The sequence below is a fragment of the Eutrema salsugineum genome, unplaced genomic scaffold, assembly GCF_000478725.1.
Source record: "Eutrema salsugineum unplaced genomic scaffold, Eutsalg1_0 scaffold_4, whole genome shotgun sequence".
NCBI lineage: Eukaryota > Viridiplantae > Streptophyta > Magnoliopsida > Brassicales > Brassicaceae > Eutrema > Eutrema salsugineum.
In genome coordinates, this window is record NW_006256686.1 from 11,287,847 (window position 1) to 11,315,094 (window position 27,248).

Sequence of the window (27,248 nt, forward strand, 5' to 3'; positions counted from 1 at the left end):
GACGCGTTAACCGCCCTGTGCAGCCAGCAAATCAACACCGTAGACAAGCCAGAAACCATCGTATAGCTGATTTCGATGCACCTACTCAAACTTTTCAGAACCGATCTGCAATTCAAGTTCCATTTCCGAACCGGAATGAGTTTGAAGTCAAACCTCAAATCATCTCATTGGTAAAACAAAACCAATTTCATATATGGAGTTCCTTCTGAACATCCAATGGACCATATCGAGCTTTTTGAAGAAATCTGCAGCATGATGAGAACAAACCAAGTTCCAGCAGACTACTTAAAGTGTAAGTTGTTCCCTTTTTCATTAGCAGACAAAGCTCACTGTTGGTTGAAATCTTTGCCTGCAGGATTGATTACAAATTGGGAAGAATGTAAAATTGCTTTCCTGAACCACTTCTATACTAAATCAAGGTCGAACTTGTTGAGAACAAAGATCTCAAGCTTTCAGCGAGGACCGACTGAACCTTTCTATGAAGCCTGGGAACGTTTTAAGGAGTATGAACGTGATTGCCCACACCATGGATTTCCCGGATCAAGCCTGCTGAGCATATTTTACCGAGGTTTGCAACCAAAATACAAACTTTCGCTTGATACAGCTAGCAATGGAGATTTTGGACAAAAGACGATAGCACAAGGAAGAGCCCTCATCGATAATTTGGCTCAAGCAAATAGCAATGATTGCTTTGAATACGATCGCTCGACGAAGCAGACTGGAGCAGACAATAAGGAGATAACCGAGTTGAAGAACATGATGAACCAGCTTTTGAAGAGCAACAATCTCCCAATCCATGTTTGTGAGACCAACAATGGCGCAGAAGATGAAGGACCTAGTGATATCGATCACATTAATCCAGCATTTCAAGAAGAAGAGGTGAACTATGTAGGAGCACAAGCACCATATCCAAATTGCTTCAACAATGGCTTCAACAACAACTTCCGAAATGCAAATTAGATTGGGAATGCAAATTACAACAATCTCTCTTACCGCAATCCAAATGTGGAGAATCCTCAAGATCAGTACTACCCACCACAATAAAAATCCTTCCAAAACAAGTTCCAAGGTGGAAACTTCGGAGGGACATGAGCCTATCAACCGCGACAGCCATTTAACTATCAAGGTACGGGTTTTAACAATCAATTTGTACAACAGCAAGGAGTTACAACAAACCAGCTAGTTTCACAAATCGGAAGACTTGAGCAGTCCATCCAACATCTTGTTATGACAAACGAGAAAGCATCTAAAGACATGAACGTGAAGGTTGACTGCATGTACAATGATCTGAATGGGAAGTTTGAAGCTTTATCTTCGCACGTCAAAAAGCTAGACGTACAAGTAGCCCAAACAGCCGACTATATGAAGAGACAAAGTGGAGCTCTTCCCGGAAGAGTTGAGGATAACCCCAAGAGATTTTGCAATTTCATAACCACGCTGCCCGAAGAAGAAGCCAGAACCGATGGAAAGGATGAAAAAACCCCAATCTTTGTACCACTTTACAAGGATGTCGATACCAAGCAGCCACCATTCAAAGTACCTCAACGTTCACCGTTTCAAAGGCTTACAAAAGCCGACGATCCGAGACGTTTTGTTTTCCAATGTTTCATTTCAAGAATCAGGTTCACAGACTGTCTATGCGATTCCGGAGCCAATGTCAACATCATGTCAAAATCATTTGCCAAAAAATTGGGCATTAAAACCTTAAAGACATCGACGGTCAAGGTTATCTTTGGAGATTCATCTCAAAAAGATACTGAAGGAGCGATCATGATCTACAAGTTTTAGTAGGGGACAAGATTGTTCCAGCAGATTTTCAAGTCCTGGAAATGGATAAAGACAAGGAGAGACCACTCATTTTCGGGAGACCATTCCTGGCCACTGTAGGAGCAGTAATCAATCACGCAAATCGGCATGCTGTCTTCCTCAATGTAGATCGCAGAAGGTTTTATCCGACTATCCTAGATGATTTTCCAAGCAAAAGAAACCGGCCAAAAGAGAAAGAAAAGGAGAAGCCGAAAGCTTTTGCAAAGATCAAGATCATCATTCCACCAGATGCGACAGAGACTAGTGAGGACCAAATTCAGGAGCTGATCGAAAACACAAAAAGCGTTTTAAACAATGTTAAAGTCCGAAAGAAAATTAAAGGAAAGAAGACGGCTCCTCAAGGAGAAGAAGTAAAACCTCCAGCGACCAGAAGTGATAGAGGCACATCAAGTGGAGTGACATTCAAATCAGCCTAATTCTTCATGCCTACGTCGAGCTAAACGACTTAAAACAAAAGCGCTTAGTGGGAGGCAACCAATTTAGGTACTCTTTCTATTAGTTTTCTTTTTCTTTTTTCTATTTATGTTTTCTTTTTCTTTTAAGTTTCAGGTATTTTTATAAAACAAAAACACAAAAAAATCAGAAAATTAGAAAAACCGAGAAAAATGAGAGGTTTTTAGCTGCTCGGCCCGGCAGAAAAACTGAAAGTTGGACAAAGGCTACAGGAAAAAGGGCCGCGGTCGCGACCAACCGACCCGCAGCCAAAGCATCATCGACCGCGGCACCGTGAATGTGACCACTGCCGAGCCTATAACCACCGCGGTCGCGCGTCTCCTGACAGCGGCCGTTGGTCGTTGAGACGGGAACTTGGACTTCTGCCGTTTTTCAAAGTTCTCGGTGTTTCCCGGTGTTACCTGGTGTTTCCCGGTGTTTCCCGGTGTTACCTGGTGTTTCCTGGTGTTTTCCGGTGTTACTTGGTGATTCCCGGTGATTCCAGGTGATTCCCGGTAATTTCCCGGTTATTCCCGGAGCATTCCCGATAAATCTTGTTAAGATTTTCTGTAAGTTTTAAACCCCCGTTGCGTACAAGACAAGAAAGGTAAGTTTCCGTAAACTTTTGATTTCCGGGAAATTTCCCGTTTTTGCTACAAAAACGCTTTTTAAAGAAAGGAAATGCACTTTTTGGATAAAAAATCATTTTTCTCTTTTCTTCCAAAAGACTTGGAGATTTAGGAGATAGAACATCTTTTTCAATTCTTAAGCTTTTTAAGAGATTTTTGGCCCAAACCTCACTCTTTTTCAAAGCCGATTTCAAATCTGTCATCAAATCTCTCTTTTCAGCAAGGTATGAAGCTCAAACTCGCCATTTTTAATTGATTTTGGAATTTAGGGTTTTCTTAAAAAGCCCAAATCTTGGTTTATTAATGGTAGAAATAGCTTAAGAACATTAGATTATCCTTCTACGTTATCTGAAAATCGATTTTAACACCTAGCTTAAGAGGAATTGAGATTTTTGAAATTTGGATTCTACATGCTTAAAAAAATCGAATTTGAAACAGCAAAATTGATGAATTTGATTAAGTCTTGTGTGATTAGTGATTAGTATTAGGTAACCTATAGATTTGACATGGAAATTGCTCATTAAAACCGATTTTTAGAAGATTTCTATATTGAGAACATCAAAAATCCGAATCTGGTCATGAACTACTCGATTTCTTCGATTCAATGTCAATTATGCTTGCTTGTGGTTTTAACTAATCTCTTGATACTAGGATTAGTATAACTGATCGTTAATGTGTTAAAATCAGCATCCATATTCACTATTTTTCCAAGAATCATCTCGTCTTGTAGGAAAATGGAACAAAGCAGATCCCGAAGAAGCCGTCGCACTGGTGACAGCTCTGAAGACATTCCCGATGATGTTACTCTTGGAGAGTACATGCTGAACCAAGCCAGACTGAGAAGAAGAAATTACGTAATGAGGTTACTCCAGCACTCAAGAGAAACACGAGCAACTCCCGAGCCACCACAGATCTGATACATTGGGAAAGAGATCAACCCGAGAGTAGACTATGCAAGACGTTTCAAGAAGCTGAACCTCAAACCAACGCCTTGCATTGATTATCATACACTTGAGATGCTTGGAATTAGAGAAAACGTAATCTGGTACATCGATGCACTTAAGCTGACACCCTACATGGAGCTGAACCTTCCGACTTATCCCGAGCTAGTCTGCGAGTTCTTAGCAACTGTCACACTCCACCACACGAAGAGGAGGGACCCGAGAGCATCTGACGGCATCTTGTCATTCTCTATCCGCAGACAGACTTACTCGCTCACCATTTCTGCACTTTGTGAAGCTTTTAAGCTTCCATACACTGATGGCATTCACCTTGAAGAAGAACCCGATTTTGACCTATGGAGAGAGATGGGTCATGGCGTCTATGATAGCGGGAGACCCAAATCAGCCCTTTTTACTCATCCTGCAGTGAGAGTTGTGCACAAACTCTTAGCACACACGATTTTTTCTAGAGCCAACATGGGATGTGTTTTGAAGACCGAGCTCATTACACTTCAGATGCCATTTATGGACGACCCACGACTTGCCTGCTTTGCCTGGATCATAGCATAGAACATGGTGAAGGTGAAGCATGATTTACATGGTTGCGAGGACGCTACTCCAGCTTACGGGAGCGCTATTACAGTGATACTACAGGCTGTAGGATTCGACTTCTCATCTGATGATCCACTTCCCGACGTCTGGTTACTTTATCTCTCTCGGGATCACACTATCTCTCGTGCCGCTTTCGATCCAGACAGGTTTGGTTACAAATATTGCACTGGCACCGAGGAGCACTGAGTCTGTTTACCTTCAGCATCAGTCCCAAGATTGTGTAATGGAGGACGTCTGCGATGGACTCCAGAACCCGATGAGTTTCTGCCATCTGTGCCTCGTCTACCATTCACCATCGGCCAATACATAGTGGCCAAGGCAAAGCGCGATGCAGCTGCGGCCCGTGCTCACTTTCAGCCATCTGTTTCGACAGGGCCACACTTCATCATCAACATCATCACACACACATTCTGACCTGGAGCGCAGATTTGAGAGACAAGGACGACGCTTTGAGCGCGTTGTCACTTTCCTACAGGAGCAACACCAGTTCGAAGCAGACACATCGGAGGATGAGTGATTGATCAGCACTTCACTTTCGTTTGACAGCCATCACGGTTCTATCATCATTTTCTTTTATTTTATCTTATTTTATTTTCCCTTTTATTCACCATCTTTTCACCAATTTTTTCACACTGGGGACAGTGTGATTTAAGTCAGGGGGAGGATGTCTATCCGTACTAATCATTTTCTTGCTTTTGCTTTCAAAATTTCAAGTACCTTTTAAATTTTAATATGTAACCTATTCGACCTTAAATATTTTTCAGGAATGTTTGACACAAAACTATGATGATTTAGACCTGAACGCTTCTACACTATGCATGATAGCTCATTTGTGGTTAGCACTAGACTAGGTGGTAGCTAGAGTACTTGCACTACGAATTCCTACCAGAAGACTTCTATTCATGGAGATTCTTTCTGACAGGATATACTAGCTCATTTTATTTGACCTTAATATTGATATCTAATTTTCTCATCATTGATTTTAGGCAGACATCGAGATATACATCTAGGACGTCTTTTACCCTCATTTTTACCACTCTTTGTCATCCTAGATGACCAGTTCATCTTTATCTGGTACCATACCGCAAACCTAAAACCCTTTTTTTCAATCCTCATGCATTCTCTCTTTAGTTAATATCAGCAGATATGTGCAAAAACGTCAGAGAGAAGAGGAGCGACGCAGTTTTCAGTCACTCACAAAGAAGACTGAATGGAGTTGGGAAGGAAGAGTATCAGAAAACCTTATTAAGCTTTACAAGACTGATTTTAATTGGTAATTTTGTGCTCTCTATGACTCTATATCTAAAGGTGTTTCCTTTCTTTATAAAAAAAATGAATGAAAAGAGAGAGGGAAACAAAAAGCCTAATGAGTCTTAGATTGTCGAAATTTTTGGAGCAAGAAGCAACCACTATTCGTTTAAAGAGCTATGGTTTTGAAAGAATTTCAAAAATCTAAGTCTAGGGGAGTTAGGATAGAACTTGAGGAAGAAGACCAGGAATCTATGGCAAGAAGAAAGTGACTGAAAACTGTAGATACCAACAGCTTCACTCTCTCTTGCGGTTTTGCATAATATCTTGCATCCTCCAGATCTTCAGGTAACCCGCAAACACTTTAAGCCTTACCCCTAGAATAACCCTTTTTACACCTATCCTAGATTGTCTTGCTTATATTTTCTTTGATGAGAACCACCAAGATTTTTAATGAATGTTAAGAGCTAGTTGACTGGAAGTTAGATCTTAGTGAAATAGATTTCCGTATGACAGATTAACGGACTAGTTATGCTCGTATTGCTAGTGAGAATGTTCTAGGTTATTCCCGATTGATGCATAATGATTGATATTGGTCTAGAAGTTTGGTCTCTGAGATTTTGTTTAGTTCCTGCGTTTTCAAACATCTCACCGAAATTTGGCCCTTGTTTTGTTTGTGGACAAACAAAAGATTAAGTCTAGGGGAGTTGATAACACCGGATTTTGACCATTTTTATGGATCACTTTAATGTCTTTTACAGGTGTTTTTACTCAATTTTCAAAGGTTTTCAAAGGATTTCTATGTTTTCGGATTTTAAAAGACTTTTCAGGTAATTTGGGATAAAGAGGCACAAATTAGAACAAAAAGACTCTTTTCGATAAATGCAGACCGTCAGAACTCTCATGGAGAGACGAAGACCTTCTCACCGTCTGATCACCTTCAAAATTGGACAACTTATAGAAGAATCAACCAGCTTTCAAATTCACTTGTTTTGGAGACATTCCAAAGGTTGGATCTCAAGATATTCTATTAGCCCCGGAGCCACTCAAAGACGGCCAGCAAATCACGCGACCGCGGCCACCAGCCCATTCCCCGCGGTCACAAGCTTTCCGACTGTGGCCAACCACCTATTTCCCGCGGTCACGTTACTCCCGACCTCTGTCGGCCAACTCCGAATTAAAGCCCATATTTCTGAAGCCCAAAGTTATTTCTCAGCCTCAATTCCGGAACCCTAGAAACCATGGAGTATTGAAGACTATAAATACTTGTCATTTAGGTCTTTTTTAGACACCACCTTCATACTTTTACAGAAACCCTTTTCCTTTAGCCGTTTTATGCGATTTTCATAGAAGATTGTTCAAGTCTGAGTTCTTCAATAGAGAAGCTTTCTTTCATCTCTTTTTTTTACTGTTTTTGATTACTTTTATTAAAACCAATGATGATGTCGACCTCAGCTATGTCTGAGTAGATCCTGAGTTGGGCTTAGGGTTCCCGAAAGGGGCTCTCATAATCGATTAAGACATCTAGGTTTATAGATCTGGGATTTTGACTTTGTTCTCTGTTTATTCTCGTTCTTATTGCATGTATGCTTGATTGATCACCTAGTATATGATCTAGATAATTAGTGTTGCGAAAGTTTTCATTAAGTATCAGACCTAGAATGAAACAGGCAATTTTTCCGTAGGAGTGGAAACCTACCTGCGGCGAGATCGTGAGTATTGACGAGTCTTGTGCAGCTCTTGCGTTCTCTCCCTTCCAGGGCCAGAATGGAAACCTACTGGTCAGGGTTGCGAGAAACAGTTGGTTATGATCACGACAGTGACGTAGTCATACCGCCGTACTCTAGCTCTAGAACCCTATATTCGATATCCGTCAATCCCAATCTATCATCCCTAGTGTTAAAACCGATTATGATCGCTGTAGAATTCCCGAAAGCTCAGCGTTTTTAGCCATAGTTTACAAACCAATCGATTTTTACTTGCTTATTTAGATCTGCATTTCAATTGCTTTAGTTCGATATTTTGCTTGCTTTATTTGCTTTCCGTTTGATTTTTCTACTTGCTTTCTATGATAGATTTATTTGCTTTCTTTTGTTTTAGTTTAATCTGTGATAAACAACCAACCTCTAAAACCAATCTAGTCTAGACATAAAGTTAGAAATCGTAGAAGAATACTAGGCACACAAATCTATGTGGATTCAATCCCTAAATACTACAACTGATTAGTTGTGCACTTGCGGCTTTCATTTGTTTTTGTTAAAGGTAAAACTTGTTTCCTCACGCAGTTGACACGCATCAAGTTCCGTCTTCCTCTCCAAGATATCGTATTTCCTAAGAATGAAAATTCTAAAACACCGCAATCCCGAATCATAGTATTAAAAGCCACAAAAGTAAACGAATGTCTTTAAAGGACCACCTTGTTTCTCATTATTTTCCGTAATCTCATTCAAATCTCGAATAATTAGCCAAGGATTCATTCTAGTGAACTTATCCTTGTTAAACATTCTCAAACTCGGTTCCACAATTTTGGAATTGGATCCCCATATATATATAAAAGATAAAACACTTTTTTACCCATAACTTTTGCTTCAATATCAATTATTCTATTATTTGAGAATAAAATAGTAACATCAAAGGAATTATCATAGAATAAAGTAAGTCTACTGCTTGTTCCGCACAGCTCACCGTATACAATTATTATAGCCAAAATGAAACTGAAATTGTTGCATAAAAGAAAAAAATTGTTTTATTTGTGAAATAAATAAAAAAAATCTGGTCTATGCTTCTTCAAAATCTCCCGAAGATAGCTTATTGTCCACTTGTTTCCCATTCCTTAGACAATCCCAGCTAAGTATCCTCATTGATTACACGTGATTTTGTTCATGTCTGTCCCTGTTTCGGGTTTGAAGAACCCTTGCCAGACTGCTTCTTACGAGGGAAAATGTGAGCTTGAACCAGCCTCTTCTTATTTGTACCTCCAATAAATGATGAACCTTTTGTTATCTTCTTCTTGGCATCATGTTTGTTCCCTTCATTCTCAACGCCAGTCCCCTGTTTTGCAACCATCCTCATGGTCCCATTCTCGCCTAGATTTTCCTCAGACCTCGTAACATCTAGCTCTTTTTCTCCTGTCTCAGCATCGTTTTCCCCCAGATTTACCAGAAACTCGCCTTCTCCCTGTTCCAGCAATTCTTTCACCGCATTTGGATCCAACTGTATTTCCCCTGTTTCAATAAAGGATTCATCTTGCCGCATCTGATCTCCTTCCCCGAGTGCACCATCCTGCATATTCTCAACCATAGCACCATCAATCTCAAAATCCATTAGCGAATCATCATTAGCTAACAACTGTTCCCAATCCTGTTCTGCATCTTCCTTGTTCACCAAAGTATTTTTAGACACCTCCGCAGCTTGTGTCCCCGTACCTGTTGATCCTTATTCTTCAAAAATTAAACTTTTTCTCACCTGTTTCTCTGAATGAATCACCTTATCTGATTTGTCTTGCTCTTGTTCCACCATCTCTGAAATGGTGTTCACCGAAATTCCACAAGATCTGTTGGTTCGTGAACCCCCGTCGATCTCCGCCGTCGGAGCCTTAGTCACCGTATTTGATATTAACCGCTGTTGTAGCTCTCTTGGAGGTAGATAACCTGTTGGTCTACCTCCTCTTGATGAACCCTCACTATATCTGTGTTCTGTACTTCCGTTATGGTAGTCGAAGCTATCTCCCATATATGTTTGTTTCGCCTCTTCCCTTTGATCAAGCATCTTTCCCTTGCCTCTGTTTTGGGCACCGTGAGAGTGGTTAGAGTTCCCACTCCTTCTCATATCATGTTTTCCAGTGTTTCCAGAGTTCCTATTTAAACCGTAAGATACCGCAGCTTTGTAGGTAACCACGCCCGAGCCGTGTCGTGAATCTTCATGATGATTCTCCATTTCTCCTCCACCTTCCGTTCCAATGAATCTGGGCGATTACGGCAGTTTTTCTGGTCATGACAAAGGCTGAAGCAGACTCTAAAATACCCAAAACGTTTCTCGTACCTCAGAAATACTGTCGTTTCCTTGCCGCCATGAAACTCAACAACTGTTTCGAAGAATAAAGGCTCTAGACCTTTAATCACAACTTGGACTTTCCTATTGTCCAAGTTCACCTCTTTTACATCCCCTAGTGTTTTCCCTATACTACGGAAAGTCGGATCAGCCCAGAAGTGGAGAGGTATACTGATAACTCATACCTAGAATTTGATGGCCGATGGGTATATATCGTGGATCGACAATAGGAGCCCATCGCACAATTGAGAGCATCCAATAGTCAAAGTGGAATGGCTCAATCTTCATTACCTCTGTAATATCCTCTTCTCTTTCAAAATCAAATTGAAACTTCCTGAGGCTCAAATCCACACCTGCTACCCTCTCCTCAACCTTCCGAATTCACGGAAACATATACAAAAGCATCTTCATATCCTGCATCGGTGGATTCATACACCTACCGATCTGTGTTTTGGAGTAACCTTCGATGAGCTCCCGAGTTGTCAAAATGAGGCACCGTGATCTTCATCTGTTTCAAAGAGACCTCAACCTTTTTCCCTGCCGTATTATGCTTAATCAAACCACTTTGAGACATCCTCTGGAACCGATACAAAAGCTTGTGAAAGAGAGATAATATGGGAGTGAGATGATGGTTATGTGTTTGGTGAATGAAATTGATCTCTCTCCCCTCCTTTATATAGTCTGTCTGCTCGCTTAACTCTCTGATACAGAGAAGATCCTGTGCTTGAATCTGAGATTCACCGTTAAGATGATTCGCTAACAATTTAGGGGAAGCAAATCTTCGAAAGAGCCTTCCTAAATCAATCCTCATATTACCTAATCTCAGGCTTTCCATCTTCACGAGAGAAATCCGTCGCATCCTGAATGATTGAAAATCTACGAAGATCCGGTTTGTACCCTTCCTCAGATTTTGTCCACATTCATTCCTGAGATCACTTCCTTGTTTAATGGATCACAGATCATAAATTTCCTTGATTCCATTGAGACCCATCAATTCCCAGCAGATCCCACAGCTACCGTAACAGAGATACCATTTCCCATACTTACCTTACTCCAGATTGTTAGAGGATCAGATGGCATAACAAAGAATCCGATGTACTCAATGATCTCCCTAAACTCGCGAAGATCTTCCCATCGAATCAAATGGAGAAACCAAATCACCACCGAAGCTTTCTTTCCTGAGTCATGCTTCGCCAAAATTACCCATAAAATCGCTATTAGATACCATTGCTAAATCATTTTCCTAATAGAACCGTGGAAGACTCGCCATTGCTGTCGCCTCGAGAGAGAATCAATTTTCTTTTAGGTGCATAATCTTTCCAAGCTTAAATGTAATCATGTAGTTTTATTGCAAATGAGTTATGTTTTGTTCCAATTTCTTCTCAAATCATTCACCATAACACTAACATATGTAACTTTTACAATCATACGTATACCCCAAAATATGATCCATCATTGATAGAGTAAATAAATTGAAATATATAGCGCAATTGAGATTAAAATATGAGAGTTTTCGAGGTACCGACACTTTTTTGAATTTTAATTAGTTTCTTAGCACTTTCAAAAACTTTGTGTAAAATAGCACTTTCTATAATGTACATGTGTTGATTCCAGTCTTTAAGTATTGCGCGTCTGGTGTACAATATGTGCACTAATAAAAAGCATAGGCAAAATTATCAATTGACATGAGAAAGATCTAACTTTTGGATGATACATTGGATAAATATTTTAAAAAACTAACGATTTTATAAATAAATGCTATATTTTGCAATATATTTTAACAAAAAAAAATATATTTTGCAATATTAACTTAAAATAGACTAATTTGCACCATATATTAGTATTTTAAGCGGGGATCCTTAGTTTTTTTTTTTTTTTTCTACAATCCAACTATTACATCACATTTGGCCTGTTAAAGAGTTGGTCCGAAAACCGTCTTCAACTGGCTCGGTATGAATGATTTGGGAGAAAATACAGCCTCTTGCTCGAGCTCCTTTTGCAAGACTATCCGCTCGAACATTTGAACTTCTGGGGATATGAGAGAGGGTGAAATCCAAAAAATTTTCCCGAAGATTGCAGAAGGCTTCTAATTCTGATAAGAATGATGGCCAATCTGATGGCGATTCAGACATGCTAATCAGATCCGAACAATCGGTTTGAAAGTGTACAAATAAAATTTGTCTATTTTTCACGCAAGACATAGCCCATAATAGGCTCTCCAATTCGGCATGAAGGGCCGATAGGCTTTTACGACAGCCTTGAAGGCCAAAAGTCTCGCCACCTCTTTCCTCTTTCAGACTCCACCCGAACCCACTAACCAGGCCGATGCCTATCCAGGATGCATCAACCTGACAAATTGGGAACCTCGGGGTATCGGGTAGAGGACTCAGGAGCAAAGGAGTGAGCGGAGCCTCGTCTGATCCGTCTTCTTCTTCTTCCGGTTGGTTTGCAATCTTCCAACTTTCGGCTTCAACCTTGGCGTGGATCAAAGTATCTACCGGGGAAATTTCTTTCCCGTTGAAGATCTTGTCGTTCCTCGTTTTCCAAATATACCAAAGGATCCAAGGATAAATATCCTTTTGAGGATCTGTCATGCCTAACTCTTTTGTTTTCCAAAAGAGAAAGTTCATATTTTGGTAAATAGAGATACTCGGGAAGACACTCGGAAGGGACGGAAAGTCCGATAACGCCTAGACTTGAAAAGTCGGGGGACATAAAAACAGAAGATGGTTAATAGATTCTTAGTTTTTAGTCACATTTTGACATTTTGGATTTTTTTTCTTTTTTGGTGCAGTCAAGAGTGGAGGTAAAACGGATTTATAGTATTGATAGAGATGATCAAGCTCCTAATAAAATCATGAGACAAGGATTTCTCATACATGGTGCAGTCAAGAGTGGAGGTAAAACAGTCATTTCAGTACTAACAAACAAACCAAAAATCTTAAAGATCACTGACTGGCAGAAAACTAAGGATCCCATCTTAAAATGTTAAATGGTTCAATATAGTCATTAAAAATATTTTATGTTTCTAAACTAAAACATTTTTATTACCTAGTGAACCATAATTTAATTGATGATAAAGACGACCTACATAATACAAATAATTAAATACAACTAATCAATTTTGCATTGAAAATTGAAAATATTATATAATTTAAAACAAAATATCTTCCTAAAAAATACTTATTGTGAAATAGATATAGTAATTACTAAATAAGACGAAACAAAAGAGGTTTTGACCTTCATAACACAAAATTTTATCAAGAAAATAATTAATAAAAACTGAAGCAAATTTTGATGGACAAAAGCAGACGTATAAATTATTACGCATATACAGTTTGCGAGTTAGCAATTCCAAAAAAAATATAGAAAATAATCACTAGGATAATTTTACAAATAGGTCTGTTTTTACTTATTTTGATTTTTAATATATTTTCATAAATCAATATATATATATATATTAAAAACAGAAAATCATTAAAATTGTTTTAATAACTTTTCAAAATTCTAAAATTCAATATATCAACCAAAAGGAATTTATTGTGTAATCGTAGAAAAAAACGAAAACCTTAGAAGACATCGACGACTACGATTTCTGTGGTCTGAGGTCGAGACCAAAGCTTCTACGTCTTTTCCGCCGGTCTGGTTCTTCTGTGCTTCTTCCGTCCTTCTTATCGGTGTGTTCTGCGTCTCCGGTAAGCATCATTTAAATCTTCGGTTCGTTTTCCAGAAATTCGCAAAGTTTTTGTTTTGTTTTTAAAATCGCGTTTCTTCACCGTTTTGGATTCTGTCGGCGACGAAAACCACCCGAGAAGAGTAAAGAGAAGTTGTGTAACCCTAATTCTTTTTTTATACTGCAGCAAGCAGTCGTTTGGCGGTGGTTTCGTCGAAGGATTTCAGAACCAACGTGCATCGAAGAGTTTTCCGGTGTAGTTATTAATTGTTTGTAACAAAAATTATAGTTCTATGTCATATGTTTTGTAATAGATTTATTTGTTGTTTATGGTAGAGTTATTACTTAATTATGTCTGGTAAATATTATGATTATATATTATGTAGTACAGTTGTTTGAGTAGAGCTGTTTGTTTGAGATTGATTGGTTTGGTTTCATTTCCAAAGAAATTTGTCAATTGTTTATTACTTATGGTATGGTAGAGTTATTACTTATGTCTGGTAGATTTGTTATTATAGATATGTTCGATGAATTAGTAGAAAGAACTATATGGTAGACTTATTATTTTTACGTATGGCAGAGTTGTATAATAACTTTATATATGACTTCCCTGATATTGTCTCCCTTTGCTGAAAAAAAATTCGCAGAGAACTTGCGTTAGCGATAAAACCGGTGATTACGTCTTCTCATTTGTAGTCTCTCGATTCATTTCCCAACGTTGCTAAACTCCGCTTCCGCTCTGTCAACTCCTCTTCACTCATCCGGTCAGTTCGTCTTTCCTCTCCTCTCGATTATTAGGGTTTCCTGTACACTCTGTAAATTATAGCGCTATATGTTTTTCGACTTTCTAAACCAACAACCGTGTCGTGGGTAACTATTCAGACATGTACTATCGGCGAGATTTATTTTTTGTTGTTAATTGTTTCGTCGTATTTGATAGACTTATTGTACATGTGATAGACTTATATTATTTATTATAGACTTCCAGTCATATTAGGTAGACTAGTTACTTATGTGGTAGAGTTGGTGTTGAGATACTTACTTTTTATCTTTAATTCTGGTGGACAGGGACAATGCCAATAAGTTACAGTGATAGTTCATCTGAAGAACCTTAAATGGACATGGGCAGGGCGTACGCTGACACATATTTTGGAATTCCATACCGATGTTTCTGTGGTCAGGAGCCCATCATCGAAGCATCAACGGGTGCATGCACACCAGGTCGAAAATATTACGCATGCCTAGACTGGTTTAAGGAGGTAAGAGTAGTATTATTAATCTTTGTATTGGTGGTTTCTTTATGAGAACACATCTGGAAATGGTTTTTAGGGGACTGGACCACATATCTGGAAATGGTGGGACGATGCTATTATGGAGGAATTCAACCGCGTGAAGAGAAACCTTGACAAGCATAACGAGAAACTGCAGATGCTTGCAGGACTCCAAGCTTTTGATCCTCGTTTGGAGAGTTGTCTCGACACTCTGGAAATGTCCATTTACAAGAATAATGTTTGCAGTAACATTAGAGATATGACAGAACAGATAAGTCAGCTTCAACGAGAAATTGCTAGCCAGAAGGAGCTATACACCGTTCGAGGTGATGTGTATTTGATTCTTGCTATTATGGTTGTGTTTGCTGCCATTTCAGATCTCTTCAGTAGAGAGATGAACTGATAACTATTTGTATCATGGTAGACTTTTTATTCTTTTAAGTAGACTTCTTGTCTTCTTATGTATGGTAAACTTGTTATTTTGTTATGTATAGTACACTTGTTCTTATGTATGGTAAACTTGTTGTTTAGTTATGCATGGTATTTATGACTACTCTGATTACACTTTTATTAATGTGTTCATATGATGATTTATAAAGTAAAAGAGTTCAAACAACAATAAACATACAAATTACACAATTGATCGAAATAGTTCATGGTGGGCATGTAGCACGATTATGACTGCCTTGGCCACATTTAGAACATCTGTGCTCTTTCCTTGGACGTTTTTTCTGCATTTCTCTCTCTAAGGCACTTTTCATTCGTGATTTTTTGGGCCTCCCTGGTGGTTTATGCACAAAAGGCGGCAGACAGACTTTTGTAGCCACTTCTTCAGGTGCAGGTATCGCAATATCTCTTGGCATTACTATTCCCATGTAAGCGGGTGAGAGGTATGACGTACGGTAGTAAGGATGGGCTAGACTGATTCGGAAAAAAATTTTAGCTTCTGCTGCTGCAAAGGCATGGAAACACGGTATTTTATCAATGTCAAAACGTCGGCATGTACACGTTCGTCTTGCCAAATTGACTACATGTAAGGATGAGACACTGGTAACCTGTGCCAGATGTTCGTCAATCTCTTGCACTGCTAGTTGCTTAGCACCTTCAACTCTTTCCTGTATACAAAAATGATACATAAATCTATTATGAAAATTAAAAATTCTATCACTCCCAAGAAAACATGTCTACCATATATGTTTGGGTAGCTTGTGATTGGATCTCTTCGAAAGCATATAACTAAATTGAATATCATAACGCCGTTGATCCAATCATAAATCCTCATAAACGATTTGTCGAAAATCACAGTACTCGATTTCCCGATCAACAGCTACTGCTCGAATTCCATATCTCTTATCAACCAAGAACACATACCGAGTTTTTGCAAATTCCCATTTCCCACAAACTAAAAATATATCCACCATGCATGAAGAAGACATAGTAGAAGATGAGGAAGAAAGAGAAAAAACATCAACAAAGGATGTAAACAGAGGAAATCATCGACCAAAAGTAAAGGGCGGCTACCCTAGATGTAGTTGATGCAGTGGTTGGAACAAGAAATTTCAGTAATAACTGCTAGACAAAAAAAAGTCATTTCATATCAATAAGTCTACCTTCAAGTGAATGGAAATAACTCTACCAAAATTTTATATGTCTACAAATTCTCAAAAAGTCTACTAATTTTCAAACAACTCTGTCAACATCGATACTCAGAAATGAAAAATAAATCTACTCTATAACCAAATAAATCTATTTTAAAAAAAAACTATGTCTACCACCACCAAATATCTCTATTACATTGTCTAATAAATTTATCATACATCACATGTTCGAAAATGATATTTTAAGCCTACCACTAAGAAATCAAATCTACTACGCCATAACAAATCTAGTCTAGGTTTTTAAATCTACCATGATCATAAATAAATATATCACTAAGAAAATAAATCTCTTGTAGTAGATTAAAAATAGACTAATTTCTTATAGGTCATTAACTCTACTAATTTCGTCAACCAATCCCCTTCAAAGTCACTCTCCATCATTATATCTATCAAATCGAAATAAGTATACCTTACTTGACAAAAAATCTATCAACAAAATATTATATCTACCAACAAAATCAAATCTATTTTCACGTTGAATATAAGTCTACCAAAGTTTTACAAATCTATCAACATTTACATAAATCTATCAACGGATAATATATCTACCCACAAATATTTAAATATACCAACAAAAATATCTCTACCATTCACGATGGTAAACTTATTTCTTAGCGCGTTATTTTTACTGCTGACGTGGAAATTTAATAATAATGGCATTCTCGTAAACCTGTTTTTTATCACCAAAGCTTCTTGAGGGTAAAATTGGGATATTTCCAAAAGGAAAATTGTTCTGCTAATTTCGAGATTGTAAGATTATTCTACTAGTTACCAACTTTTTAAGGTACTTTTAGCAATCCTCCCAAAAAAATATCATGTGAATGAGTCGAGTCATTGATTGGTGCACACAATGAACATCTATACACATTATAAGGTTTTGTAACATTTTGTTCTGTGTAACACATTCAAACCAAAACTCTTAATTATATTGGTCTTACTCTTAACTGTTTATACTTTTTGAAAGATAACAGAACAGCATTGTGATCAAACATTCATTATGAAGTTTCAAGTTTTCAAACTTTCCTATAAAAGCTGACTAGAAACTAACCAAATGGTATTGATGCAGTAATTGAATTAGATTAGTAAAGGATTCGTAATGTGAGTCAAAGTCAGGGTTTGATTCTATAAATTGTTGATTTCCATTAGCCCAATATTTTTTTTGGAGTCATGTCAGCCGGGGTAACAGTTTTGGTGTGCAATGAAGTTGTTGTGCTATGGTGAAGGGGAGGAGAGTGATTGTAACATCCTAATTTCTGGTTATGGTAATGCAAGTGGAGATGCCTAAGAAACTGGTTTTGCTATATATGTCATCAAAATATACTTATCTTTTCGGTCACTTATTCAATGAGAACTTTAAAATTAAGCATACTTAAGTTGGACCAGTTAAAAGATCAGTAACCAATCAGAAAGTTATTTGTGGTATTATATGAGTGATGACAAAACACGAGAAACTATCAAGTGATTATTTGCAAGGATAGTAAACAAGTCTTCTTGAACTTCAACACTACATGCAAATTCTTCAATTACAAAACCATGTTAACATAGTATGAATGAACACATCTTCAATGTTAACATCTATCTGCATGAGCTAATTTTATGATAAAATATTGATAAACTTTTATAAACAAAACATATCAAAATTTTAGTATTTACGTTGTTTGCATAGCAATGGAGAAATACCTTGTCATTAAGGAATTTGGGAAACACGTTTCTTTTCCGAAGCACACTGTTGGAATAAGCTTGAAAGAAACTTGAAGTGCAAGTTTCCTAATCCTAATCAAAGTGTGTTTCTAGAAAGTTAGGATTAGAAAAGAAAATTTAAGAGTTATCTAAAAGGAAATTTAGGAGTTATCTAAAAAGAAATTTGTTTATCTATTGGAATTAGAAGTTAGCTAATCCATTCTCTATATAAGGAGTTGCAGAGTTGTTGCAAACACTTATGAGTTGAGAGAGAGGGATTAAGAGAGCTTTAGTTTTTGAGTAATTTTTCTAAAGCTAATAAAAGAAGTTTCTTTTATTAATTCTTGATCTAAGTCTCAATTCTATAATTGGTATCAGAGCTTCAGGTTGTTGCTCAAGATATGGGGGATATCGTTCCTAGTACTCGTACAAAAGCACTGAATACTTCCTCAATCCATTGCCCCATGTTAAACTCAACCAACTATACCGTATGGGCCATGCAGATGAGGGTTTTGCTCAGAGTACACAAGGTCTGGGAGACTGTTGAAACAGAGGCGGCCGATGGTGAGAAGAACAATGTTGCTATGGCCCTGATCTTTCATTCAGTACCCGAGACGCTCATTCTACAGGTAGGAAAGTTAGACACGGCAAAAAAAGTATGGGATGCAATCAAATCAAGACATGTAGGAGCAGAAAGGGTGCGAGAGGCAAGGTTGCAGACTCTTATGGCCGAGTTTGACAAACTCAAGATGAAGAACTCAGAGACGATAGATGATTTTAGTGGTAAATTGTCCGAAATCTGCTCAAGGTCGGCTGCTTTAGGAACAACTATTGAGGAACCGAAGATTGTCAAGAAGTTTCTCAAAAGTCTTCCGAGAAAGAAATATATACACATGGTAGCTTCACTTGAGCAGGTGTTAGACTTGAACACCACAAGCTTCGAAGACATAGTCGGAAGACTAAAAGCCTACGAAGAACGTATTCGAGAAGAAGAAGAAGAAGAAACGCAAGACGATCAAAGCAAGCTCATGTACGCAAACATGGAACCTCAGGAAAATCGTGACTACAGTGGAGAGAATAGAGGCAGAGGTCGAGGAGGACGCTTCTATAGCAGAGGACGAGGTCGTGGACGATTCAATGGAGCCAGAGATTTGTCAGAGATAACATGCTATCGATGCGACAAAGCAGGGCATTACGCTTCTAATTTCCCTGACAGACTTCTCAAACTTCAAGAGACTCAGGAAGACGAAGACGTTGATGACACACATGAAGCTGAACGACTCATGATGCACGAAGTGGTGTATCTGAATGAGAAAAGGGTGAAGCCAAACGAGTTTGAAAAAATCCACGAAGGTGACAATGTTTGGTATTTGGATAATGGTGCTAGTAACCATATGACTGGAAACCGAAATTACTTTTCAAAGCTTGACGAGAAGGTCACAGGCAAAGTAAGATTCGGCGATGACTCTCGGATCGACATAAAGGGGAAAGGATCGATCCTCTTTGTCAGTAAAGATGGAGGGAAAAAGGTGCTTGCTAATGTCTATTTCATACCAGATTTAAAGAGTAATATCATCAGTTTGGGACAAGCAACTGAGGCTGGATGTGATTTTCGGATGAGAGGAGATTATCTGACATTACATGATCAAGATGGAAGACTCCTTATGAAGGCAAACAGATCAAAGAATCGCTTATATAAAGTAATCATGGAGGAGTCGCATGGAGCTACATTGAAGCAGGTTTTGAGGTATTTGCGTGGAACTCTCAATTTTGGTGTTGAAGATGTCTCTAAGGAAGATTTCAAGCTTAAGGGGAAGATTGTTGGAATAAGCTTGAAAGAAACTTAAAGTGCAAGTTTTCTAATCCTAATCAAAGTGTGTTTCTAGGAGGTTAGGATTAGAAAAGAAAATTTAGGAGTTATCTAAAAGAAAATTTATGAGTTATCTAAAAAGAAATATAGGAGTTATCTAAAAGGAAATTTGTTTATCTATTGGAATTAGGAGTTAGCTAATCCATTCTTTATATAAGGAGTTGCAGAGTTGTTGCAAACACTTATGAGTTGAGAGAGAAAGATTAAGAGAGCTTTAGTTTTTAAGTAATTTTTCTAAAGCTAATAAAAGAAGTTGATTTTTTTAATTCTTGATCTAAGTCTCACTTCTATACACACATCATCCCGTGAGACCTTTGCTAAGTATTGTTGGGATTACTTACTATGAAAAACGTTCCACACATACTATCAGTGCTTGTTAGACAGCGTTTAGGTAGCCTAAATATCTAACACCAAAAATTCGTTAAGCTAGTGACAATCGTTTTGATGAATTGCAATCTGCTTGCAAATGTTAAGTTCTTACTCGTTAATGAGGGGTTCTTACGCTAACTGCGTCATGGTTTGGTGGTGAGATGAAATTTAAAGGAACGAGTAGACAAATAGTCCAAATATATACCTTTCTTCACTACATCTGCAAAGATATACGAAGCTCTAATCCTGATCGGAAAAATGAAAGATTTTAAAAATTAATCATGAAATTGGAATTACGCAAACAAATGTCAATCTTTCAAGCACCCCATGATTGTTTCCCATATATGAAAATTATGGTTCTAAAGTTTTTAGATGTTCAAGAGTACATATTCTTTCCAAAATAAGAATACGTATTATACGATCAACTAAAGGCTAAGTACTTGGCTATACATTAGGAAATTAATGTGTACAACCAAACTTTAGTCATACAAATACAAGATTGTATGTATATGGATGTTTGATGCGTTTACATAATTACCCGCGCCACAATTGTAATGAGTCCGACATCTCTTGGAGAATCAAAGCGGCTAAAAAACCACCAGCATCGGCTTCTTTACAAATTTTATTTACTTTTACCCACTTTTTCATATCACTTAATTTGATAATCAAAACGAATTTTATTTTAAAATACCAATTAAACTTGACGTATCTGTTTCCTTCGACTATATCTCAGTCATCAATTCTAACTTATTATTTAGAATTAGATATCATATATATCAATGGTATGACATCGACATAAAAACAAAATAAAAGGTGTTAAATAGGGAGAGTGGCTATGGCAGTAAGGGACAGAAGTGGTGTTGCCACTTACGTAGGTTTTGCATACATAAATTGTTATACAATTTTGTCCACAACTTTGTTTCCAATAATTTCTTATTCAATGCTACTTATTAGTAATTACCTGTCATCGTTCCATCATTTTGTTCCTATTTATTATAATACAGAGTAGACATATGAATATCTTCTCTTAATTTGATTTTTTTTTTTTGGGTGTACTGTTACTCCAAAATAAAATTTGGAATGAGATTTAAAGTGAGGCTAGACTTTGGGGATATCTAAAGTAAAGATTACTACATACCACCGAACTATCTATATTGTCTATAAAATATATATAGCGGGCTAGAAATTACAATGTTGGTTTTAACATGGATTCGGTTATTGTGTTAGCTTTTTAACATCTTACTAGAAATTAACCCACGCTTTCATCTTTAATTAAGTTAAATTATTAAGTAAAAATATTTAGTGGTATAAACTTTATAAATTGTAGTGCATATTGTTTCTGTTTGCTTAATTCCAAAAAATAAGTTAAGACGTTAGATATTATTGGTTTTATCTTAATTGAAAACACATAATCATTATGTGTCAAACGCTGTTAAGATAAGTTTATTATTTGTATGACCCAAAATTCATCTTATAAATTAAGAATTGTACCTTTTCGAATAAATGAAAAACAAAATTGATTGACAATAAAAAATGTCATAACAGAAATTTCAAAAAAGGAGTATCTAAACATGAAAAAACAAAAGACTTTCTATTTCGTTGTGGATTTCTTTCTTGCAATTTCTTAATCAGGTATGCAATCCTTACTTGAAGTCTATTTCGATTTTGCTTACTGATTTCTATAATTTTCCAATAAGAAGCACTAATATATTTACTAACATGTTTTATGAGATAAAAATATTTGTAAGATGTATAATATACTAATTTTTCTAAGCCCTGCTATACACATGAATTGTGTTCACTACAAGAAAACACCTGTTTTACATCGGCGGAAATCGATATAAAATCGTCGCAAATAAGCCTTTGCGTCGAATTACCATTGATTTCCAGTTTATCGTAAATCGAGTGTCGTAAACCCAGAATTATCGTAAATTCGATGTTAAATTAGCGATGACCAAAAATCGACGTAAATTTGATGCGAAAGATTAATCGTAATATCGATGCAACTTTTATATTGATTTTACGATGATTTCAACTTCATCACAAAATTGAAGTAATTTCAATGTAAATTTACATCAATTTTACATCGATTTCCTGATAATTAATAGATCAAAATAATGAATTATATATTCAAAATTGATGTAAAATAATAATCGATGGAAATTTAACGTAATACAAATCGACGTAAACATTTCGATGTAAATTGGTTTGAAAATTATGACGATTTTAAGTCGATTTTAAAAATAATTATTAAAAATAATAATAATAATAAAATTAATTCGAAAACAATATTATTAAATTTGATAAATTCAAAAATAGAAAATACAAAAAACTAGGTTTCGTTTAAATTAATTACAAAGTCATTAATAGTAATATTTCTGTCAACATTGACGGTAGTCGGTGTCTCCTCCTCGCGGTACCACTCCATGGAGCTGAAGTGGACGCCTGATGCTGCTGTTGCTGCCGCTGCCACTCCTGCTCCTGCTCCTCCTACTTACGCCTTTCTTTCTCCTTCAATACGGCATAAAGCATCGGGTTGCTGGCTGCGATAATATCGAAGAGATTGTTCATCTCGAAGATCTCCCGTCGCTGCACGACTTGTTCAGCCCGCAAGTTCGTGATCTCCGTGTGGGCAACTTCTAGCTGTTGTCGCAGGACCATAGGATCCTCGTGAATCTATCCAGACAACATGACTGGACAATCAGTTATAAATCGTATTTTAAAATAATAATAATAATATGTATAAATTAAAAGAGAAAAAACGAACCATAAGTCTTCGGCGGTCGAGTCGGGATCAACTTTGGTAAGTTGTGCCGATCCGGTTGGACGAGGAGATCCTCCACCATATACCGGACATATGGATGGGGAGGCCGATGCTCGGGTTCTGCAGGCGGGGGAGGTGGAGGCGGCGGCGGCGTAGTTCCTAAAGATTCTGGTACTTTCTGGGTGCCGGCTGAAGACATCGGCATCTCTCGAGCGTTGGTACCTGATCTGCTCAAAGTTTAATCCCTAAGCTACTCTGCAAGAGCACAGATGTGCAGTTGTAGTATGTAGGGGTCGAACCACAGAGACAAGAGATCACTCAATAAACCTTATAGAGATTGAATTACGCTAAGCAGAAATATTGTAAATAAATAGCAATGCAACAGAATTAGACTAAGCAGCAATAAAAACGGTTTGTAAGATTCAGATGGATGGAGATTAGGCTTAGGGCGTTTCTCAGGAAATCAATGCATGCAGATCAATCGATTAGTCAGGGTTCAGGTTTAAGCACAGTTCTTGAACTCGAATCACAGAATTATAATTAACCAACTTCCGTTGTGAGAATTATCTAAGCCAAAATCCTAGAATTCCAAATTCCTTTGCAAACCCTAAAGATTTAAACCAGCTTTAATGCTCAAGTTCGATATGTTCACAAAGTATCTAAACCAAATTCCTTTGCGAATAGCTACTTTGCTCACCCTAGGTTCTTTCCAGTTATTCAATTACACTTCCGTGTCAATCAATTAACCTATGATCTAAGTTCTTGGTGGCCAGTCCAGAATTAGCTTTAAGAACCACCTATGGTGAAGAACTAAATAGATTATGAACCTTAACTAACCAATCAATCTAACATCCAATGAAATCCTTTATGAGAACCCTAAACCTAACAAGCAAACTACTCAGACATGGAGATTGAAGCAATAAGCATGATTGAATAGCTTGCAGTAAGCAGTAAATAGATTAATAAACAGGGGTTTGAAATCTTCTCTCTCCGGAACAGAGTTTCATTTGTCTCCCCAAAAACTCTCAAAAACAAAAACTCTCTCTAAGAAAATCTAAGGTGTTCGTAAAAAGGGAATAAAAACCCTATATATATCTCTAAGACACGTTTTGGGCTTCCTTGAAAACGTTTGGGCCCAACTCCTTCTTCAAATAGGAAACAAAATCACGTTTTCCTTATTTCTGCAACAAGTGTCGCGCGTCACTCTCCATGGTGTCGAGCGTCACTAAAGCACAAAATCCATACTTGACGAATTTGATCCTGATTAAGCTCCAAAGTGCTCCAAAGTCTCCAGTTAAGCTCCAAACGTACCTATGACCTGAAAAGACTCCAAAAGACTCGAAAAACACTAGAAAGACTCTATAAATAAGACATATACCATGGTTTAAAACCATAAAAACCATGATATATCAACTCCCCCAGACTTAGCATTTGCTTGCCCTCAAGCAAACATAACACCAAACAAGAGAAAGAAGTTTGAAAACACAGAGACTCAACCTTTCATTGGAACATCACTTTTGACTGATCACCCTGCAACTCAACTACTGCTTCATCATTCCAAATCAAACCACCATGTACTTCTCCATAGACATTCACAGCTTTCCAGATTAAGTCCAAAATTCCACAACATGGTCCATAAACCTTCATCGCTGGATCTCACTGATGATTCAGATGCCAAGAACCTTCTAGATTCTTTCCCATTCTGTACTCAAACAAATCAGCCATACAAACTTTGGTACTTTTCTCTCCCCCAGACTTATTCTTTTCGCACACTCATCATCATTTTTTTATGGCATATACTCGATAAGGGTAAAGCTGCGAGTACTGATGGTGTTTGCCACCAAGTCCCCAAGTTGTCCCCTTACCTTGTATCAAAGGTTTTCAGCGAATAGTGGGGTCATGGGAAACATTCCTACCCCTCACTTCCTTCCTTTGTGTGATCATTCCAACTTAGAAGTGAAATAATGAGATCCTTGGAAACATTCCTAGCCCTTCACTCCTAAGCGAAAATCATCTCAATCTTTTCGCCTTTTTCTTTGTTTTTCTTCTTCTTAGCTCGTTACAAGGGAGAGAAATACCAACATTAAATTTCACACAGGCTTTCATTGATCAAGTATGAACGAGGAATCAAGCTCTAAGGCATTAGTCACATCAGCGAGTTAAAAGTGAAGTTCAGAACTTAGCTCAGGTTAGTGGATTCTGTTGGAAACATGAACGCCTCTAGTGAACTGGTCAGCCTTTGGATTTTTCATTAGTCGGATCTAGACTGAATCTGCAGCAGTGGTCACTTAGGTGAAAGGTCAGCACAATAATTCCATGAAAAACATCATGATCTCCAACAGGTTTTGACTCAAAAACGTTTTGACACAACTGACTCTTAAGAAAAACAAACACAATGTCAGCAACTACCTCCCCCAGACTTGAATAACACTGTCCCCAGTGTTATCTAGTCCGAAGGTGGCGAAACAAAATAAAAGAAACAGAGAAACGCAGGAAAAACAGAGAACTTACCTGGCTGCAATGATGGTGTCGCGCGACACTGATGATGGTGTCGTGCGACACTTGTTTTCCTCGTACCGAATTGCAGCAGACCAATCCGAATTTCTGGTTTGACTCCGGTTGCCTGATTTCCTAAATTTTTTTTTTTTTTTTTTTTTTTTGAATAGAAGCAAGTGACAAGCGACACCGAAGGTGGTGTCGCTCGACACTAATATCTGCTTCACCTGAGACACGAAAAGAAAAACGAAAATCAACTGAAACAAAAAGACTTATGTACAGACTCACCAGTGGATTGCCTTCCACCAAGCGCTTGTTTAAAGTCATTAGCTTGACTATGGATAGACTATGCATCTGGTGGATCAGACAGTGGCAAAGAGTGCCTCTGTGAAATTCGTCTCATTCATGGTGGTGTGTAAACGTTGTGCGCATGAGGTCGTCCAAGGAATGCAGGAATAGCATCAGGGTGAGATCTGTGTTTGGGTGGCCTTGACCTATTCCCTGCAATATCATCAAACGAAAAACCAAGTGCTCTACGATAATCTCGTAGCTTGCGTCGTGAGACAGAGCCTGCATCCTTTGAATCATTTCCAATGATATCACGAGAATTAGGCTTAGGCTCAAGAGGTGCGTACCTTTGCTTTGGTGGAGATGGATGGAGTGCAATGTTTGGAGCTTCCTGATCAACAGCAGTCACTGGTTCTGTAGACGTTTTCGTCAACTCAGATTGATCTCTCACCATCTCAGCATCAAACACGTTCTGATCTCCAATTATCACTTCAGGTATTGCAGTGACTTGGAATGTCTGACCATCTATGGTGGGATCCTTCAGCTTCTCCATCTTGAAAGTCATGATGGTATCTCCCAGGTGGAGATCAAGGTTACCATGCTTGACATCAATCACCGCTCCAGATGTAGCTAAAAACGATCTTCCCAGGATAAGAGGATCTTTGGGTTCCTCTCCATATTGCAGAACCACGAAATCTGTAGGAATTATGCAATCACCAACTTTGATTGGAACATCTTCCAAGACACCTTTTGGGATTCTTTTAGACCGATCTGCTAGGATCAAAGAGATCTTAGTTGGCTTGAAGTCAGTCATCCCAAGGCTAACAGCTACAGAGTGTGGCATGAGGTTGACACTCGAACCAAGATCACACAGCGATCTCTTGAACCTCTCTGAGAAGATAGAGCAGTCCAAAACAAAACTTCCTGGGTCCGAGAGCTTTTCTGGAATCTTATTATGAATCACAGAACTGACATGTTCAGAGATCATCATCGCTCCTTCCTCATGACCCACATTATTAGTCACCATCTTCTTCACATAGTGTCTGAGAGTAGGAGCAATCTTCACAGCATCAACCAAAGGAATCTCAATCACAAGTTTCTCCATCAAAGCCTTGCATCTGGCATCATCTATCTCCTGCTTGGACTTCTTAGGACTCCTTGGGTAAGGAACCTTAGGTTTGTAGACTCTTTCTTCAGCAGATTTTGGACTTTGAGCAATATCAGCGTTGCTCTGCAATTGGTGACGCGCGACACTGGTTGTGGTGTCGCTCGACACCGGCTCTGCAACTTCGAAATTTTCTTCAGATTCGTCAAACTCCACGATTTCATCCTCAGAAACACCCTTTTTAAGCACATGAGTCAACTTCTTACCACTCCTTAACGAGATGGCACTGCAGTAATGCCTAGGATTGGTGTCAGTCTTCCCAGGAAGGAATCCTT

At 38.0% G+C, this 27,248-nt stretch overlaps 2 protein-coding genes and 1 non-coding gene across 3 annotated transcripts; 2 read left to right on the forward strand and 1 right to left on the reverse strand.

Annotated features, from left to right (window-relative positions):
- Positions 1–428: 428 nt before the first annotated feature.
- Positions 429–533, reverse strand: LOC112084942. The gene has a single exon (XR_002898592.1). It is a non-coding gene; the product is annotated as a small nucleolar RNA R71 (small nucleolar RNA).
- Positions 534–14,533: 14,000 nt separating this feature from the next.
- LOC112084522 (uncharacterized protein At4g04775-like) lies at positions 14,534–15,086 on the forward strand. The gene is made up of 2 exons (XM_024153671.1): positions 14,534–14,671; positions 14,742–15,086. The coding sequence occupies exons 1-2, from the start codon at positions 14,534–14,536 to the stop codon at positions 15,084–15,086; spliced, it is 483 nt and encodes a 160-aa protein (XP_024009439.1).
- A 3,336-nt stretch (positions 15,087–18,422) lies between these two features.
- On the forward strand, positions 18,423–19,868 carry LOC112084523. The gene has a single exon (XM_024153672.1). The coding sequence runs from the start codon at positions 18,423–18,425 to the stop codon at positions 19,866–19,868; it is 1,446 nt and encodes a 481-aa protein (XP_024009440.1).
- The last annotated feature ends 7,380 nt before the right edge of the window (positions 19,869–27,248 follow it).